At 45.1% G+C, this 22,227-nt stretch overlaps 1 protein-coding gene across 1 annotated transcript in view; it reads left to right on the top strand.

Annotated features, from left to right (window-relative positions):
- preb (prolactin regulatory element binding) overlaps window positions 1-22,227 on the top strand; it is a 77,942-nt gene that overhangs the window by 5,145 nt on the left and 50,570 nt on the right. The window contains exons 2-4 of the mRNA XM_087991003.1: window positions 6,602-6,845; window positions 10,959-11,176; window positions 14,903-14,983. Of these exons, the coding sequence (XP_087847129.1) occupies window positions 6,602-6,845; window positions 10,959-11,176; window positions 14,903-14,983 (543 nt within the window). The remainder of the gene's footprint in view (window positions 1-6,601; window positions 6,846-10,958; window positions 11,177-14,902; window positions 14,984-22,227) is intronic.

Consider the following 22,227-nt stretch of genomic DNA (forward strand, 5'->3'; position numbering starts at 1 on the left):
CACACACACCCCCACACACACACCCCCCCCACACATACACCCCCCCCCACACACACCCCCCCCACACACACACCCCCACACACACACCCCCACACACACACCCCCACACACACACCCCCCCCACACACACACCCCCACCCACACACACCCCCACCCACACACACCCCCACCCACACACACCCCCCCCACACACACCCACCACACACACCCCCCACACACACCCTCACACACACCCCCCACACACACACCCCCCCCACCCCCACACACACACCCCCCCACACACACCCCCCACACCCCCTCACACACACACCCCCCCACACACCCCCCCACACACCCCCCCACACACCCCCCCACACACAGACCCCCACACACACACACCCCACACACACCCCCCCACACACACACCCCCCACACACCCTCACACACACCCCCACACACACACACCCCCACACATCCTCCCCCCCACACACCCCCACACACACACACCCCCACACACACACACCCCACACACACCCCCAATACACACACACCCCCACACACACACCCCCACACACACACCCCCACACACACACCCCCCCATACACCCTCACACACACACCCACACACACACCCACACACACACACCCACACACACACCCCCCACACACCCCCCCCACACACCCCCCACACACACCCCCCACACACACCCCCCACACACACCCCCCACACACACCCCCCACACACACCCCTCACACACACCCCTCACACACACCCCCCACACACACCCCCCACACACACCCCCCACACACACCCCCCACACACCCCCCCACACACCCCCACACACACCCCCACACACACCCCCACACACACCCCCACACACACACACCCCACCCCCCCCACACACACCCCCCCCCACACACCCCCCCCCCACACACACCCCCTCCACACACCCCCCCCACACACACACACCCCCACCCACACCCCCACCCACACCCCCACACACACACACCCCCACACACACCCTCACACACACCCCCACACACACCCCCACACCCTCACACACACCCTCACACACCCCCACACACCCCCACACACCCCCACACACCCCCACACACCCCCACACACACACCCCCACACACACACCCCCACGCCCCCCCACACACCCCCCCACACACACCCTCACACACCCCCCACACACACCCCCCCACACACCCCCCCCACACACACACACACCACACCCCCCCCACACACACACCCTCACACACACCCTCACACACACACCCCCACACACACACACACACACCCACACACACACACCCCCACACACACATCCCCACACACACACCCCCACACACACCCACACACACACACCCCCCACACACACACACCCCCCACACACACACACACCCCTCCCACACACACACCCCTCCCACACACACACCCCTCCCACACACACACCCCTCCCACACACACACCCCCCCCACACACACCCCCCCCCCACACACCCCCACATACACACCCCCACATACACACCCCCACATACACACCCCACATACACACCCCACATACACACCCCCACATACACACCCCCCACATACACACCCCCCCCACACACACCCCCCCCACACACACCCCCCCCACACACACCCCCCCACACACACCCCCCCCACACACACCCCCCCCACACACACCCCCCCCACACACACACCCCCCCACACACACCCCCCCACACACACACCCCCCCACACACACACCCCCCCACACACACACCCCCCCACACACACACCCCCCCACACACACACCCCCCCACACACACACCCCCCCACACACACACCCCCCCACACACACACCCCCCCACACACACACCCCCCCACACACACACCCCCCCACACACACACCCCCCCACACACACACCCCCCCACACACACACCCCCCCACACACACACCCCCCACACACACACCCCCCCACACACACACCCCCCCACACACACACCCCCCCACACACACACCCCCCCACACACACACACCCCCCACACACACACACCCCCCACACACCCCCCCACACACACACACCCCCACACACCCCCCCCCCACACACCCCCCCCACACACACACCCCCCCCACACACACACCCCCCCCACACACACACCCCCCCACACACACACCCCCCCCACACACACACCCCCCCACACACACCCCCCCCACACACACCCCCCCCACACACACCCCCCCCACACACACACCCCCCCACACACACACCCCCCACACACACACACCCCCCACACACACACACCCCCACACACAACCCCCCACACACACACACCCCCACACACACACCCCCACACGCACACACCCCCACACGCACACACCCCCACACGCACACACCCCCACACGCACACACCCCCACACGCACCCCCCCCCCACACCCACACGCACACCCCCCCACACACCACCCCCCCCCACACACCACCCCCCCCACACACACCCCCCCCCCCCACACACACCCCCCCCACACACCCCCCCCCCCCCCCCCACACACCACCCCCCCCACACACACCCCCCCCCCACACACACCCCCCCCACACACCCCCCCCCCACACACCCCCCCCACACACACCCCCCCCACACGCACCCCCCCCCACACACCACCCCCCCCACACACACCCCCCCCCCCACACACACCCCCCCCCACACACCCCCCCCCCACACACCCCCCCCCACACACACCCCCCCCCACACACACCCCCCCCACACACACACCCCCCCACACCCTCTCACACACACACACACACACACCCCACTCACACACACACACACACCCCACTCACCCCCCCCCCCCCCCCCCCCCCACACATACACACACACACACACACGTCATCTCAGCTCCCAGAGTCTGCTCAATCCGGCTGTACACTCACTCACTGCAATCTCACACTTACACTGTATAGGCACACACACCTGAACAACATTAATCAACAATAATAATCTTTTCAATTAAATTGTAACTGTGTTCAATGGATTTGCAAGGAAATCGATTTCATGAGAAGGAAAGAGATTATAGATTTTGGGGCTGCATCACCACAGCTCCGTAATACAGACAGTCCACCAATTGTAATGAATTTTAAAATAGTCTGTTATGTTTGTCAAACCAGGAAGCAGTTTGGGTATGACACGTTACTTAAGTAAACAGAAAAGAAAGTACACAACCAGGGACAATTTGAGGATCCTGTAAACCCTGGCAACATCCTTGTCAATCTTTTCTGGACCCTTTCAAGTTACACAACATCCTTCCTAAAGCAGGGAGGCCACAACTGAATACACTATTCCAAAAGCGGGCAGAACTATGTCCTGTACAGCTGTAAAATGACCTCCTCACCACCTGTACTCTACCGACTAACCAATAAAGGAAAGCATACCAAACGCCGCCACCACTATCCTGTTTACCTGTGACTCCACTTTTAAGGAGCTCTGAACCTGCACTCCAAGGTCTCTTTGTTCAGCAACACTGCCGAGGACCTTACCTCAAAAGCCCTGATTTGCCCTTCCAAGATACAGTACCTCACATTTATCAAAATTGAACTCCATCTGCCACTCCTCAGCCCATCTGATCAAGATCCTGTTGTAATCTGAGGTAACCTTCTCAGCTGTCCACTACACTACCAATTTTGGTGTCATAAGCAAACTTACCAACTATACCTCTTATGCTCACATCCAATCATTTATATAAATGATGGAAAGTAGTGGACCCAGCACCCAGCCTTGTGGCACACCACTAGTTACAGGCTTCCAGTCAGAAAAGCAGCTCTCCACCTCACCATCCTCTATCTCCTATCTTTGATGTGCAGGAGCTAGTGTTGGACTGGGGTGGACAAAGTTTAAAAATTACACTACACTAGGTTGTAGTCCCACGGGTCCAATAGGCAACAATACAAAGTGGCCGAGCAGAGGCTGATAGACAAGTTTGGTACGCATGAGGATGGCCTCAACTGGGATCTTGGGTGTCCCCACTACACAATCATCTCTCTCGCTCACTTGCTGTCTCTCTCACTGACACAAGTACACAAATTCTTACATATTCACACGCTCACGCAGACTATCTCTCTCTCTCTCTCTATCACACACACATAGACACGCACACACATATAGTCCCCATGCATGCACCCTCTCACAGGCTTATACCCCATCGCATCCATATGTTTTACCAAGCTTTCACACATGCAAGCACACATTGTGTCATGTGCACTCACGAACACACTCACTCACTCAATTTCTCTCTTGTGCTTGCACACACACACAAGTCTATGGGTTGAATTTGTATTTGCAGAATTATATTTGCAAATACATTGTATTTTGCTCAAAAAATTCACAGTCTACAGGCAGTCGATGAAGGCAGTCAATACATGTAATATTTTGTAAATTCCATTTTGGAAATCGAACCAGGTTGGAATACAGACAGACTCTGACCTCACAACTTTAATTCCTGAAGAAGGGCTTATGCCCGAAACGTCGATTCTCCTTCTCCTTTGATGTTGCCTGACCTGCTGCGCTTTTCCAGCAACACATTTTTAAGCTCTGATCTCCAGCATCTGCAGTCCTCACTTTCTCCTCACAAGTTTAATGCATTGTCTGGGCTGAGATGTCACCTTCTGTTATAAAACCTTAAGTTACCATGAGAAGGTGACTTAAAAGAAGTTATGGGATTTACATATTAATGAACTGAAACTTGCAACTCATTCTAAAAGAGGAAGGACTTAACAATCCAGATTTGTTCAATAGACCACTGTGTGACACTGTAATCTTCTGCTGTAAATTCTGTGTCTTACGACCTTATACTTCACAACCACCAGATGAAGGAGCAGGGCTATGAATGCTAGTGCTTCCAAATAAACCTGTTGGACTACAACCTGATGTGTGATTTTTAACTTTGTCCTATCTTCGAGCCAAATCTGTAACCAAATGCCTAAAAAACTCTGTTATGTTAGTGAGTCACACTTTCCCACGCACAAAGCCATGTTGACTATCCTTAATCAGTCCTTGTCCTTCCAAATGTGTGTAAACCATGTTCTTCAGGATCCCCTCCAACATCCTACCAATCACTGACATCAGGCTCACTGGTGTATAGTATCCTGGCTTTTGCTTACCATCTTTCTTAAAAAGTTGTATGTTAGTGAATTTTGAGAAGATTTGTAGCTCAGGTTGAGGTTCTGGATGTAGATTTGCTCACTGAGCTGGAAGGTCCATTTTCAGATGTTTCGTCACCACAATAGGTAACATCTTCAGTGAGGACAAACAAGCAGAAAACTAGCCAGCAGGACACATGAACGTCAACTAGCCACAAAATGCATGACCCTCTCTTACTAGTAACCTTACATACAGATAAGGAAGGACACCACTTCGACTGGGACAACACATCCATCCTAGGACAAACCAAAAAGAGACATGCACGAGAACTCTATCAACAAACACATTGACTTGGATCTCATTTATCACCCCCTGAGAAAAAGAACAGGAAATTGCGTCATCACAGGAAATGACACCACCAACCCAAGGAAACCCGAACATATAAATTGAAAGCAGGAAAAACTAGCAGTGCTTTGTCCGGAGGCTCACTGAAGACGTTACCTAATATGGTGACAAAACGTCTGAAAATGAACCTTCCAGTTCAGCGAGTAAACCTGTATCCAGTTGTACACTATCCAACCTTCAGTCTTCTGGCACCTGTGGCTATCAATGATACAAATGGTGTTTGAAGCAAGGTACTAGCATGGATAGAAAATTGGTTGTCTGGCAGAAGGCAGAGTGGGAATAAAACGGTCCTTCTCGGGATGGAAGCCACTGACTAGTGGTGTTCCACAAGTGTCAGTGCTGGGACCACAACTTTTCACTTTAATGATCTGGAGGAAGGAACTATGGCAAATAACACTTTCTGACTCCCCAAATCCTGTCCACCATCTACAAGGCACAAGTCAGGAGTGGGATGGAATACTCCCCACTTGCCTGGATGGGTGCAGCCCCAACAACACTCAAGAAGCTTGACACCATCCAAGACAAAGCAACCCACTTAATTGGTACCACATCCACAAGAAATTCACCAAAAATGCTCAAACGGCACTTTCCAAACCCACTTGCTCCAAGAAGGACAAGGGCAGTAGATATATGGGAACGGCACCATGTTCAAGTTCCCCTCCAAGTCACTCACCATCCTGACTTGGAAATATATCTCTGTTCCTTCACTGTCATTGGGTCAAAATCCTGGAATTCTCTCCCAAAGGGCATTTGGGTCAACCCACAACAGGTGGACTGCAGTGGTTCAAGAAGGCAGCTCACTATCACTTTCTCAAGGGCAGCTAGGGACAGACACTGAATGTTAGCCAGCCAGCAACACCCACATTCCCAAAAAAAGGGGGAAAAAATCTCCAGGATGCAGTATTGTCTCCTTCCTTGCAGGATCCGGAAACACTTTTTTACACATGGTTCTGGAACTCTTTCCACCTATTTCTTTACATTGTTATTATTCCAGTCTTTGAGTGTTACATAACACACATCTACCTCGCAAATGATAATTTGCAGTTTATTAGTGTTTTTACTGCCTGTCTGATTTTGTTCTTTCCTTTGCTATCAGCATTTCCTGCGTTTGGAATGTGTAACAGGAAACCTTTCAGCAACACTTGTTCATTCCCATGACACGGAAACCCGAGCCACAATGAATATGGCAGTAGCAGGAGATATTCTAGCAGTTGGACAAGATGCGACTTGTCACATCCTGCGATTCCAGGAAGGGAAAGAGAAATCAACAGGGAATAAACCTGGTAAAAAAGAGGACAAGAGTGAGGCTGAAATTGCTCTGCATTCTGGAAATTCCTCAGGTATAGCAGAATTGATTTGGGCATATCTTTAGGAGTCTGAAAGCCAAAGTTCTTAAAAATCCATCAATGTTTTTGCAACAAAGATTGTATATATAGTTCGCTTTTTTTTATAATGGCTAATAGCAAATCCCAATCTACCTGTTTCCCAGGAATAGGAGGAGGTCGTTCAGTCCTTCAGTACTTCTGTTCTATTCTTTAATATGATTATAACTTGCCTACAGCCTAATTCTCTACATACCTGTCTTTGCCCCATATCCCTGAATAGTTTGTTTGGTAACAGATATCAAATAATCTCAAATATAAAATTAACATATGATCATTCAAATTAGGAGTGGATGTAGGCCATTTGGCCTCTTGTAATAAAGAATAACATTCCATTTGTTTTCCTAATGACTTTCTGTATCCGGATACTAACATTTTTGGTTGTGCACTGGTACCTAGACTTCTCTGCATCTCGCGTGCAAGAGCCATCTATGTTTAAGTAAAACTCTGCTTTTTCTGTTTGCTGCCACGGTGAACAACTTGTGTTTTACCATGCTATATTGCATTTATCAGATTTTGCTTACTCGCTCAACCTGTCCAAATCTGTTTTGCAAATTCCTTATGTCCCCTTTGTAATCTGTTTTCCTACCTATCAATAAGTCAGCTGTAGATTTTGCTACCATGCCTTAATTTCCCCCTCCTTTCCAGGTCATTAATATAAATTATAAAATGCAGAAGCCCCAGCACACACCCCTGTGGAACTCCCATTTGTCACATCCTGCCAATCCAAAAAAGATCCATTTGTTCCATTTTCTGCCACCAAAACAATTTTCTGTCAATGTTAGCCCCTACACCATGAGTTGCTACTTTGCATTTGCCAAGGTGCCACATGATTGTGCAATTTGAAAATGCAAGATTTTGGGTTTTTTTTAAATCTTATTCAAATTCCACCATCTGCCATGGCAGGATTCTGGATAGTACCACAAGACTATTGCCTCCCCTCATATACTACCCCAATGCCAATGTCTTTATTTTATCAAGTAGCCACAGGGGTGTGGTGCATCAGACTCCTAGAAATTCAAGTATATTACATTCACTGCTTCTCGTATAACTATCCTGTTCATTTATCGAGCATGATTTGCCTTTGTGAAGCCATGCTGAGTCTGCTTGATTTTATAATGTATTTCTAAATGCTTTGCTATTGTATCCTTAATAATAGACTAGCATTTTCTCAACAACAGATGTTAAGCTAACTAACACATGCTACCTCTATTTGTCTTATTGTAAATAAAGGTGTTACATTGGCTGTTTTCCAACATCAAAGTATTCTTGGAACATTACTACCAGTGCATCCATTATCTCTGGAACGACTTCTTTTCATACCCTAGGATGTGTTCCATCATTTCCAGGGAACCTATTAACTTTTACCCTCGTTAGTTTCCCTAATACTTGTTTTCACGTGATAGTGATTGTTGTATTTTTGCCTGTGGTTTATTTGGTGTTTTTGTTTCAGGTCTCCCTGTCTGATCATTTGAAACTTCCAAGAGTCTAGTCATTCTACCTTTTAATGAGAGATTCTAACAATTTCCCAACTTTGAAGTAGATCTGTAATTCCCTGACTTTTCTTTTGCCTTTCTTATGAAAAGCGTGCATAATTTCCCAATGTAAAGGAACAGTTCCTGAATCCTAAACCTTTGTAGGATTCTGGTTAGGGTATCTGTAACCGTAACTCTGCATCTGTACAGGGTGAGATCACATCTGGTGTAGTGAACAGTTTTGGTCCCCTTATTTAAGGAAAGATATTATTTTGTTGGAGGAAGATCAGAGAAGGTGCATAGAGTCCTACAGCACAAAGTCAGGACCTTCGGCCCAAACTGGTCCATGCTGACGAAAATATACATCCACTCTAAACCTATTTCCCTGCACTTGGCCTTTATCCTTCTAAACCTTTCCTATCCATGTACTTGTCAAAATGCCTGAGAAATGTTGTTAATATACCCACCTCAACCACTTCACTACAGCACATTCCATATGTGGATACCCTCATGTAAAAAACATTGCCCCTCAGGTTCCCTTTTATTCTTTCCCGCCTAACCTTAATCTGATGCCCTCTAGTCCGCAATTCCCCAACCCTGGGAAAAAAACTGAGTGCATTCACTGTATTCATGCCTCTCATGATCTTATACACTTCTACAAGATCTCCCCTCAGTCTCCTACATTCTAAAGAAAACAGTCCTAGCTTGTCCAACCTCTCCCTATAACTCAGTCCTTTGAGTCCTGGCAACATTCTTTTAAAATTTTTCTGCACTCTTTCCAGTTTAATAAAATCCTTCATATAGCAAGGTGACCAAAATTGAAATAATACTCCAACTGCATCCTCACCAATGTCTTGACAACTGGAACGTAACTTCACAACTTCTATACTCAGTGCCCTGACTGATGATGGCCAGCATGCCAAAAACCTCCTTCACTGCCCTGTCTATCTGTGACTGCACTTTCAGAGAACCGTGCACCTGAACTCCAAGGTCGCTCTGTTCCACTACACATTAATCATGCCTTGGACATTCTCATCCAAATCATTGATATAGATAATAACCAACTCTGGGCCCAGCACCAACCCCTGAGGCACTCCACTAGTTACAGGCCTCCAGTCCGACAGTCTTTCTACTATTACTCTCAACTTCTTACCACCAAGCCAATTGTGTTTCCCATTTGCCAGCGTCCCCCCCGACTGGATTCCATGCGATCTAGCCTTCCAGAGCAGCCTACAATGTGGAACTTTATCGAAGGCTTTACTGAAATCCATGTAGACTGTGTCCACCAACCTGACCTCATCAACCTTCCTGGTCACTTCATCAAAGGACTCTAACAACTTTGTGAGGCATGATCTCCCACACACAAAGCCATGCTGACTAATCCTAATCAAACCCTATCTTTCCAAATGCATTTATATCTTATTCCTCAGAATCTTCTCAAGTAATTTACTTACACAGAAGTTTGGCTTGGTGGGCTATTGTTCCCAGGTTTTTCTTTGCAGCTCTTCTTAAATAAGGGCACAACATTCACTACCCTCCAGTTTTCCAGCACTTCACCCATGGCTAATGATGATGCAAAAATACTTGGGATTATCCCCAATATAGAGGGATTGTCTTATGAGTAAAGCTAAAACAGGTTGAGACTCATGGAATTTAGAAGAATTTGAAGTGATCTCATTGAAACATATGGATTCTTAACAGGGTAAATGCTGAGAGGATGTTTAGGCTGTTTGGGAGAGTCTAGGAGCCGAGGGCACAGTCTCAGAATGAAGGCACACCAGTTTAAAACTGAGGTGAGGAGGAATTTATTTTCCAAGGGTGAGTGTCTTTGGAACTCCTTGCTCAAGAGAGCTGTGGGGGTAGAGTCCTTGTGTAAACTTAAGACTGAGGTAGATTCTTGATCAGTGGGAGAATCAAACGGAAGAGTTACAGGGAAAGGGCAGAAAAGGAACTTGAGATCATTCATGATCCTATTAACTGGCAGAGCAGTCTACTACTATTCCTATTTCTTAAGGTTTAGTTGTATTATTCACTTGTTTAAATTGGAGTGGAAATCATCGAGTTGTAAGGTGTTCGTGCTCATTGCTTTTATGCTGCTTATGTTAACCTAGGTGCATCTGTTCCTGATTGAATATTATTTTCTTTGGAATGTCTGGCATGTTGACTTCTCTCTACTCCAATACTGACCAGGCAATTGCATCGCATGTGTGCCATTTCCTTATTTTCAACGACAGGAGCACCACGCTACTCCTGGCCACGCTCTTTTTCTTCCCTAAAATAACCAAAACAATTTCTGATGATTTTGTTATCCCTCATAAATTGATCTTAATCCTTGCATTTTTAGTTTATTCTATTTTGTCATCCTTCCTGCTTTTTGTATCTTTCCCAGTTAACGGATCAGTGCTACGATAAGCATTTATGTTTACTTTGTCATGTCGTTCCATGTTTTCTGTTGAGTTACCTATTACTGGCAAGTAGAATTCTTTCTCCTTTAGGGATGAACTGATTCTCTGACACGTCAAATTCCCATTTGAAATGTCACTTTTTGTTTACTCGGTCTCTGTGCTCCTACTTGTTTCTCTCTCTCTCTCTGCAGTCAAGAAGACAGAAGCCAGGAAACGAAAGACTGGGAATAAGATGGCCGGTGATGCGAGTGGGTGCATGCAAAACGAGACACCAGAAATGGTGGTAGAGTCACTTCATGTCATACGCACTGACTTCAGCACAGATGCACTTCAGAAAGCTGTCCGCTTCAACATGAACAACTCCTTTCTTGTCACCGGGGGCGTGGATGGCTTCATTAGGATTTGGGAGGTACAAAAAAAAACAAAATCCCAGTAAAGCCTCAAATTAGATATTTCTAATCAACCTATTCAGAGAGATTACCACAGTTGGAGCAGTTGGGACTTGAACCTGGGCCTCTGGTCCAGAGGTAGGGACACAGCCACTGCGCCACAAAATCTCTAAAGCTTCAGGGTCGTATCCTAGGCCCAACCATCTTCAGCTGCTTCAATAATGACCTTTCCTCCATCAAAATGTCAGAGTAATAGGAGTATTTGCTGCTGATTGTGCAATGTTCAGCACCATTTCCAACTCCTCAGATACTGAAGCAATGTATGTCCATACCTAGCAATACCTGGACTGTGTCCAGTCTTGGGCTAATAAGTGACAAGTAATATTTGAGCCATATATCTAACAGATAATGACCATCTCCAATAAGAGCTAACTTAACCAGCATCCTTTGACATTCAATGCTTATTATTGGTGGATCCCCTACAGTCAATGGGGGGGTGGGGGTTTATCATTGACCGGGAACTCTGGCTGCAAGAGCAGTTCAGAGATAATAAGTCCTGCAATGATTAACTCAACCTCCTATCTCCCCACTACCTGCCCACTGTCTACAAGGCACATATCATCAGTGTGATTGAAATATTCCTGACTTGCTTGGATGGGTGCAGCTCGAACAACAGTCAAGAAACCATCCAGGTCAAAGCAGCCTGCTTGATTGGCACCACATCCATAAACATCCACTCTTCTCATCATCGATGCGCAGTAGTGACAAGATATACTGCAGCAATCCACCAAGAATCGTGTAGGACACATTCCAAACCAAGGACCGCTTCCTTCAATAAGGGCAAGGGCAGCAGATACATAGGAAGGCCACCACCTGCAAGTTCCTCTCCAAGCCACTCATCATCCTGATTAGAAAATATTTAGCTGTTCTTTCACTATCACTGGGTCAAAAGCATGTAACTTCCTTTGTGATAGTGGATCCCCTGGATTGCAACGTTTCAAAAGATAGCCCACCACCAGCTTCTCACAGAAAGTAGAGATGATGAAAGCAGATCAGTCCCCCGGCCCCAATGGCTTTCATCCTCAGACCCTTAAAGAGGGACCTACAGAGATAGTGGATGCACTGGTTGTATTTTTCCAAAAATCTGTGGATTCTGGAGTAGTACAGGAGGGTTGCAGACCTGCCAATTCAAAAAGGGAGGGAGACAAAAAAGACTGGTAACTAGAGATCAATTAGACTAGCACCTATTGTTGGTAAAAGGTTGGAATCAACTATTAAGGATGTAGTAGCAGCAGATTTGGAAAATCATAATCTAATGAACCAGAGTCAACATGGCTTCACGAAAGTGAAACTGTGTCTGACTAATTTATTAGAGTTTTTGAGGAAATTTCAACCACAGTGGATTGAGGAGAAACAGTAGATGTGTTGTATTTGGACTTCCAGAAGATGTTCGACAAGATACTTCACAAAATGTTAAGTCATACGAAGCTGCATTTGTGGCATTAGTATGGCATGGGTACAGAATTGACTAATGGGTTGGACACAACAAGAGGGGAATACGGGTTATTTTCCATGTTGAGAACCTGTAGCTAGTGGGATTGAACAGGGATCAGTGTTAGGACTGCAGTTATTTACAATATATATTAATGATTTGGAGGAAGGATGCAAATGTTCAGTAGGAAGATTTGCAGATGTCACAAAATTAGGTGGAGAGGCAAGTTATAAAAGGAATTCTAGATAATTTGCAGAGAGCTGTTGATGGATTAAGGGAATGACGAATAGAGTATAATGTGGGAAATTGTTCACTTTGGAAGGAAGAACAGAATATTATTTAAATGGAGAAAAAGTGCAGTGCAAGGAACTTCGGAGTACTTGTGCACAAAACACAAAGTTAGCACACGGGAAGATTAATGGAATGTTGTGCTAACTTTCAAGAAGGTTATTTCAAGAAGGGTGGAGTATAAAAGTAAACAAGTCTCACTACAGCTATACAATGATGTGGAGGTGCCAGTGTTGGACTGGGGTGTACAAAGTTAAAAATCACACAACATCAGTTTATAGTTCAACAGGTTTATTTGGAAGCACTAGCTTTCGGAGCGCTGCTCCTTCATCAGGTGATTGTGGAGTATAAGATCATAAGACTTAGAATTTATAGCAAAAGATTACAGTGTCATGCAACTGAAATGATATATTGAACAAACCTGGATTGTTATTAAGTCCATCATCTTTTAGAATGGGATGCATCTTTCAGTTCATTAATATGTAAATCCCAGAACTACTTTTAAGTCACCTTCTCGAGATAATTTAAGGTTTTATAACAAAAGGTGCCATCTCAGCTCAGGCAGTGCATTAAAGGTGTGAGGTTAGTCTGTCTGTATCCCAAACTAGAGTCAGACCAGTTCTATTTACAAAGTGGAATTTACAAAGTATTATATGTATTGACTGCCTGCAGATTGTGCATTTTTGAGCAAAATAGAATGTATTTGCAAATATAATTCTGTAAATACAAATTCACCCCATAGACTTGTGTGTGCATGTGTATGAGAAGAGAGTGTGCGTATGAGTGTGAGCGCATGTAAGTGTGTGTGTATGTTTGTGTCTGTGAAAGCTTGGTAAAGTGTGTATGTGGGTGTGATAGAGTATAAGCCTGTGAGAGGGTGAGAGAACGGGGGCTGTATGTGAGAGAGTGTGTGTATGAGAGAGGGTCTACATGAGTGTGTGAGAGAGAGTGAATAGTGTCATGGGGTCACCAGTGTGAACGTTGCTTTGCCAGTCTTAAAGGTACTTGGGGTTGAAGGACTCTAAACTACGTTTCTATTCAGGGTATTCTTTCACACTGGGGCAGCAGAACACATGCCCTTGTGATTCCCCTTCACTGAGGGGAGAGAAACATTTGATCCCTTATGCATTGAGTGTGCAGGCTTGATCTGAGCAAAGGCTAAACAGGTTGGGACTCTGCTAAGTTGAGTAAAGAAGAATGACAGATGATCTAATTGAAACATTTGGGTTCTTAAAGATAATTGCTGAGAGTATTTCTATTCTTAGGAGAATATAGGATGATAGTCTCAGAATAAAGAGGCATCAATTTAAGACTGAAATGAGGAGGAATTTCTTCTGAGGATTGTGGATCTTTGGAACTCCTTACCACAGAGAGCTGAGCGGGCAATCCTTGTGTATATTTAAGGCTGAGCGATTCTTGATCATTAGGGGACAAGTGTTATGGGAAAACACAGGAAAGTGGATGTGAGGAATGTTGAATCAGCCATGATCGTATTAAAGAACAGAGCAGTCTTGAGCCATACAGCTGACTCTTGTTCCTATATTTTATGGTCTGTGGTCTTTTAACCAATAAACTCTGGCCTAACCAGTAATAACTTCATCCCACAAAAGTGTAAAAAGCAGTGGTTGTCACTTTTATTTTTCTTTTATAAAATGAAAGAGATCGAACTGAGACTGTTGATGCAATGCGCCATTTGGAACTTTGCCCCAATTTTGGGGCTGCCTCTGCCATCTTTCTTTCCAGCCCCTCCAATCTTTGATGAAACCCTTCACTCACCCAGTCAGTATTCTACACATAGGTTAATGGGCAACCCTGGAGACCACTGTTACCATGGAACAAAGATCAACATATTGGTGTTGATTGTACCTGGAGATGAGAGTCAAAGAGATTATATTGAAATATGAATGTAATTAATAGGGATAACATCAAATATGAATTTAAGCAATGGATATTTTTCCAACTGCAGTTCCCAAATATGAAGAAACGTTTTGATTTCCGAGCTCATGATGGAGAAGTTGAAGATGTGGACATCAGTCCTGACAACAAGGTTTGATTTACAATAACTTCTCAGCATATATCTATGTATTGTTGGGAGTATTGATGCTAGTGGAATGTTATTCAATTAGTGAACATTGATTCGACAGTCTTAAAGGTACTTGGAGTTGAAGGATTCTAAACTATGTTTCTGTTCAAAGTATTCTTTCACACTGAGGCAGCAGATCACTTGCCCTTGTGATGCCCCTGCACTGAGGGAAGAGAAGCATTTGCTCCCTCATGCACTGGGTGTGCAGGCTTGATCTGTTATTATATTCATCTTCATGAATTGACGACAGACAGTTTAATTAGTAGATGTAATCAGCAAAGTGGGAATATAAAATAAAGCCACCGAATGTTAATAAAAACAGCATTAATGGTTTTTAACCATTTATTACAAGAAAAACATTGACTAAAAGTGTTGTGGACTCTTTAAAGACAGACATACACATACCGTCAATGCTACTATATCAGGAAAAAAAACAGCTTGACAGCTACTTTTCATCAAAGTACAGTTTAAGAAAAAATTGTGAAAGATATGTGGACAGCACGAAAAATTAAACTCAGAATTAGTTAATGTACGGTGATGGAGAAACTGGGAGATTTATGACAGTGAAATCCCTATAATCCACTGGTTTCCTGCACTAGGGACTGGGGAATGAAGAGATGCTGCAGTGTGATTTGGGAAAGTTGAGTGAATGGGCAAATGCATCATAGATGGAGTGTAATATGGATAAATAAGAGGTTTCCCCTTTGGTAGCAAAAACAGGAAGACAGATGATCGTCTGTGGAAGTGCAAGAAGGCCTGGGTGTCTTTGTATGCCAATCACTGAAAGTAAGAACGCAGGTAGTGAAGAAAGCAAATATTAAGTTGGCCTTTGCTGCTAGAGGATTGAATTAAAGTACAAGAGCGGGATGTCTTGCTGCAATCATACAGTGCCTTGGTGAGGTCACATATGGAGTAGTGTAAGGAGTTTTGGTCTCCTTATCTGAGGAAAGATTTAGATTTAGTTTTTAGATTTAGATTACATTGAAGTACAAAAGCGCAGGAGTACAGTGAAATGTTTTCAATGTCACCACACATGGTGCTATCTTAGGTAAAAGTACTTAGGTAAGACAAGGTAGAAGAAATAAGGAACAAAGTTACAAGTTAAACATTATAGTCCTTCTTAGTATTAAGTGAATAAATAAATAAAACTAAAAGTTCTTCATTTCAGGCTTTCTTACGTGCTTAGCCATGTTAAGACCATTCTTCCTACAAGGGCTTGATCTGCGCTACTTTGGCACGGTTTCCACAGGCTGACTCAATCTCCCTCGCTCTTGTCATGGCTGTAGATGTTGGAAGAACCTCCATCAATATCTTGGGCTTGCTCCTGGGATCTCAAACCAGATGTTCTGGCTATCGAGGGAGTGCAGCAAGGGTTAACAGATTAATTCTTGGGATGGCTATACTGACATATGAAGAGAGACTGGATTGGTTAGGATTATATTTGTTGCTTAGAATACTGGGGAGGGAATATCATAGAAAGCATTAAAATTCTAACGGCTAGATACATTAACCGAAGGACCAATGTTTCCATTGACTAGGAAGTCCAGAACCAGGGTTCACAATCTTAAGGATACAGGGTAGGCCATTTAAGACTGAGATGAGTAAAAATTGCTTCACCCAGAAAATGGTGTGCTGTGGAATTCATTATCACAATGTAGCTGAGGCCAAAATATTGAATGTTTCCAAGAAGGAGTTAGATATAGCTCTTGGGGTTAAATTGATCAAAGTATAAGGGAGAAAGTAGAAACAGGGTATTGAGTTGGATGATCAGGCATGATCATATTGAATGGAAAAGCAGACTGAAGAGCCTATTCCTCCACCTTCTTTCTATGTTTCGACCCAAAGTAATTAAAACACGTCTAAGGTGATTCACTTTGGAAGGAGTAATAAGAATACAGAGTACTGGGCTAATGGTAAGATTCTTGGTAGTATGGATGAGCAGAGAAATCTCAGTGTCCATGTACACAGATCCCCGAAAGTTACCACTTGATAGGGTTGTTAAAAAGGTGTACGGTGTGTTAGCTTTCATTGGTAGAGGGATTGAGTTTCGGAGCCATGAGGTCATGTTGCAGTGTACAAAACTCTGGTGCGGCCGCACTCGCAGTATTGCATACAGTTCTGGTTGCTGCATTATAGGAAAGATGTGGAAACATTGGAAAGGGTGCAGAGGAGATTTACCAGGATGTTGCCTGGTATGAAGGGAAGGTCTTATGAGGAAAGGCTGAGGGACTTGAGGCTGTTTTCATTAGAAGAAGGTTAAGAGGTGACTTAATATAGACATACAAGACGATCAGAAGATTAGATAGGGTGGACTATGAGAGCCTTTTTCCTCGGATGGTGATGGCTAGCACGAGGGGCATAGCTTTAAATTGAGGGGTGATAGATATAGGACAGATGTCAGGGATAGGTTCTTTGCTTAGAGAGTAGTAAGGAGATGGAATGTCCTGCCTGCAACAGTAGTAGACTCACCAACTTTAAGAGCATTTAAATGGTCATTGGATAAATTTATGGATGACAATGGAATAGTGTAGGTTAGATGGGCTTCAGATTGGTTTCACAGTTTGATGCAACATCGAGGGCCGAAGGGCCTGTACTGCGCTGTAATGTTTTCTGTAATCACATAACTGTAACAGTGCAGATAGAAGCCATTCAGCTCATCGTTTCTACACCAGCTCTGTTACCTAATGTCAGTCTCCTACCTTTTTCCCTATTATTCCTACACACTAATTCTCTCAGAATAATCATCCAGTACCCTCTTAAATGCCTCATTGAACCTGTCTCCACCTCATTCCCAGGCAGTGATTTCCACACCCTGACTACTTGCTGTGTGGAGAATTTTTTTTTCTTCTATTACCCTTGCTTTAAATCTATGCCTTTTCATTGCTTTTTCTTTTGAGTAGGAGCAGCTTCTCCCTTCTCCAGAGAACTCATTTTGAAAGTGTATGTCAAAACTCACCGCTGCCACCTTCTTGAGGTCCAGACTTATCACAACTGAAATTTCTCATTCCAGGCACCAATTTTGTAAATCACTTTACAAATTTCAATGTACTTACATCTTTATCATGTGGTGTCCACAAACGTACACTGTACTCCAACTGAGGTCTTTTCTCCAAGTTCAACAAGACCTTCCTGCTTGTGCTCTATGCCCTAATTAGTAAAGCTGAGAACACTATGCTTTATTAACTGTTCTGCCCTCCTGTCCTGCCACCTTCAATGATCTGCACAAATAGGGAAGGAAAGTTTTGATATTTTAGCCATGCTCTTCCAAAACACACACTTCAGGAATATTTGTCAGTGTCACTTCTTATTCATGAAATAGTGAGAAAGTGTAGCACAAACTGTATATTCATTAGTCTAATATCAGTTGTGTGAAAGTTACTAGAATCTGTGAGGGACAACATTGCTAAACATGTGGACAATGAGATGTTTAGAGAGTACTGTTTTCTGAAGATTGAGACATATTTACCAAAACTAATTCCCCACTGAAACACTCAAGTGTTCAAGATAAGATGCCTATACAGTTATTATAAATGAATTGTATAGAAGGCATTCAACAACAAACTCTCTCCAAAAATAAGAATGCATGGGATTAGAGACAAACCAGTTGTCTTGAAAAGGGAAAAAATTCACTGTTCTGAAGAAGGATCACTGGACTGGAAATATTAATTTGCTTTCTGTCCACAGATGCTGCCAGACCTGCTGAGTCTTCCAAGCAATTTCTGTTTTTGTGTCTTGAAAAAGGAATTTGTTATGGAATAAGAGATAGAAAAGGAGATAATAGATGTATACTAAAGTTTGCAAATGGTGTTCACCAGAAATTTGTTCTTGAGTGTTTACTAAAGTTCTGTTTGATGAAAGATGTTCAGGGGAGGATGGAACGAGTTCAGAGAGGTGATAGCCTAGAGATATTATCACTAGACTGTTAATCCACAGACTCAGGCTTGAATTCCACTGCAGCAGATTGTTAAATTTGAATCCAATTTTAAAAATTCTGTAATAAAGAGGCCAATGATGGCTGTTGTGGATTGTTGGAAAAGCCTACCTGGGGTTCACTAAGGTCCTTTAGGGAAGGAATTCTGCCAAACTTAATTGGTCTGGTTAATGTGACTACAGACCCTTTTAACTCCCTTTTTTCTTTAACTCCTCCCATTTCCTCCATTTCAAAGAGGTGGCCATGGGTACCCAGATGGGCCCCAGCTATGCCTGCCTCTTTGTTGGCTATATCGAACAGTTCCTCTTCAGTACCCCAACTCTTCCACCATTACATTGATGACTGCATTGATGCAGCGTCCTGCATCCAGGCTGAACTGGAGCAGTTCATGGACTTAGCCCACAGCTTACACGCCGCCCTCAAATTAACTTGGTCTTTCTCAGACACCTCCCTCCCCTCTCTTGACCTCACCATTTCCATCTTCGGTGACAGTCTCCAGATGGACGTTTACTCTAAACCCACAGACTCCCATTACTACCTTGACTACACCTCCATCCACCCCATGTCCTGCAAGAACTCTATCCCATTCTCCCAATTCCTCTGCCTCCACTGCATCTGCTCGGACGAGGAGATATTCCATTCGTGAGTATCCAAATGTCCATATATTTCAAACAGTGTGCTTTTCCTCCCTCTGTCATCCAGATAGCTCTCCGCCGCACCACTTCCATTCTCTGTTCCAGTGCTCTAAACCCCCCCCCCAGGAACGCAGTAAAGACAGAGTCCACTCGTCCTCACCTACCATCCCACCAATCTCCACATCCAACGCATCATCCTTAAACATTTTTGCCAACTCCAACTAGACCTCACCACCAAGAACATCTTCCCCTCCACACACCTCTCTGCCTCCACAAGGACCATTCCCTTTGACAGTCCTTGGTTTGTGCACTCTATATTATGCACAGATATTTCAGAATCCATGTACAGAAATGTCAAAAACTCAATCATCAATTAAAAGAAATATCAGAAAGAACAAAGGAATGGTGAACTTTATCTTAATTAAATGGCAGAATACCAAAGAGCGAAATTGTTTAACCCAATCTAAGCTCTGACAGGGGAAACGACCCTTTACCTCAACAAATGGCCACCCTCAGCCTTTGCAGCCCAGTTGAGAGTCTCAGCAACAATCATTTCTGGAAGGGCCGTACGGAGGCCAACGCAGCTGAGGGACATGAAGAATGGGTCGAGCACAATGGCTACCTGATCCAATTACTGCTTACATTTGGCAATCGGGCACCTTTCAGCAGTTCAGTGAAGACGCCAATCGCTGGGTATCAGACAGCGAAGCCAAAATTAAAATGGAACTTAATGGCCAAGGCTTGGAAAGAACTGAAAATGTGTTGCTGGAAAAGCGCAACAGGTCAGGCAGCTTCCAAGGAGCAGGAGAATCGACGTTTCGGGCATAAGCCCTTCTTCAGGCTTATGCCCGAAACGTCGATTCTCCTGTTCCTTGGATGCTGCCTGACCTGCTGTGCTTTTCCAGCAACACATTTTCAGCTCTGATCTCCAGCATCTGCAGTCCTCACTTTCTCCTCGAAGGCTTGGTAAGAACCAAGTATGAATCCAACATGTACTGGGCACAATCCCAAGATAATTTAAGGAGACTCCATCTACAAGAGCCATCCAGGACCTGTCAGCAGTTGCAAGATTCAAGAGCTTGACATTGATCATGGTGAAGCGGCCTAGAGTCATGACCAAAACCAGTGGTATGAGGATTCACTGGAATGTCTCACGAATGAGTTAAAGCCAGCTGAACAAAGTGTTTGAGATTCTGTGGACACTCTAGCTATGTCCGATATCACAGGCACCAAACTCTTGAGCATCAAAATTAATGAATATTTATCATTTTAGAAAACAAATTTATGTATTAATTGTAAGAATTATGGTCACTTAATTACAAATATATCAGAGGAAACGTTTCTAAACTTTAGTAATTATGTAATTGAACTGAATTCAGATTGGTTCCACATGTTGTCTCTGGTTTGTTACCCGTGCCACGTGATAGAGATTCGAGGAATAGGGAGAGAGAACAATTAAATGCGTGGCTTCAGGGATGGTGCAGGAGGGAGGGGTTCCAGTTTTTGGATAACTGGGGTTCTTTCTGGGGACGGTGGGACCTCTATAAACAGGATGGTCTACACCTGAACCTGAGGGGAACCAGTATCCTTGGGGGGAGGTTTGCTAGTGCTCTTGGGGGGGGTTTAAACTAACTCGGCAGGGGCATGGGAACCCAGATTGTAGCTTCAGGGTGCAGGGCCTGGAGTGTAGGGAGGTGAGGAACATGGCATCAATTTCCAAGGAGGGTGCCTGTAAACAGGGAAGTTGTTTGAAGTGTGTATACTTCAATGCAAGAAGTATACGAAATAAGGTAGGTGAACTTGCAGCGTGGGTTGGTACCTGGGACTTCGATGTTGTGGCTATTACGGAGACATGGCTAGAACAGGGACAGGATTGGCTGTTGCAGGTTCCGGGATTTAAATGTTTTAGTAGGTTTAGAGGTGGGGGTAAAAGAGGGGGAGGTGTGGCATTGCTTGTCAAAGACAGTATTACAGCGGTGGAAAGGACGATGGATGAGGACTTGCCATCTGAGGTAGTTTGGGCTGAGGTTAGGAATAGGAAAGGTGAGGTCACCCTGTTGGGAGTCTTTTACAGGCCTCCTAATAGTCCTAGAATCATTGAAGAAAGGATTGGGAAGGTGATTCAGGAGATGAGTGACAGTAATAGGGTGGTTGTTATGGGGGACTTTAACTTTCCTGATATTGATTGGGAAAGCTATAGCTCAAGTTCGTTAGATGGGTCAGTGTTTGTTCAATGTGTGCAGGAGAGTTTCCTGACACAATATGTAGACAGGCCAACAAGAGGTGAGGCCATACTGGATTTGGTTCTGGGTAACGAACCAGGCCAGGTGTTAGAATTAGAGGTAGGTGAGCACTTTGGGGATAGTGACCATAATTCGGTGATTTTTACACTCGTGATGGAGAGGGATAAGTGTGTACTACAGGGCAAGAATTATAGCTGGGGTAAGGGAAATTATGATGCGGTGAGGCATGACTTAGGATGTGTGGCTTGGAAAAGTAGACTCCAAGGCAAGAGTGTAAATGATATGTGGAACTTGTTCAAGGGGCAACTATTGAGTGTCCTTGATAATTATGTACCTGTCAGGCAGGTAGGAAAGGGTCGTGCGAGGGAGCCGTGGTTTAATAAGGAATTGGAATCCCTT

The sequence above is a fragment of the Chiloscyllium plagiosum genome, unplaced genomic scaffold (assembly GCF_037043375.1).
Source record: "Chiloscyllium plagiosum isolate Xiang-an unplaced genomic scaffold, Cpla_swu_hap1 HiC_scaffold_10, whole genome shotgun sequence".
In the NCBI taxonomy this organism is placed as follows: domain Eukaryota; kingdom Metazoa; phylum Chordata; class Chondrichthyes; order Orectolobiformes; family Hemiscylliidae; genus Chiloscyllium; species Chiloscyllium plagiosum.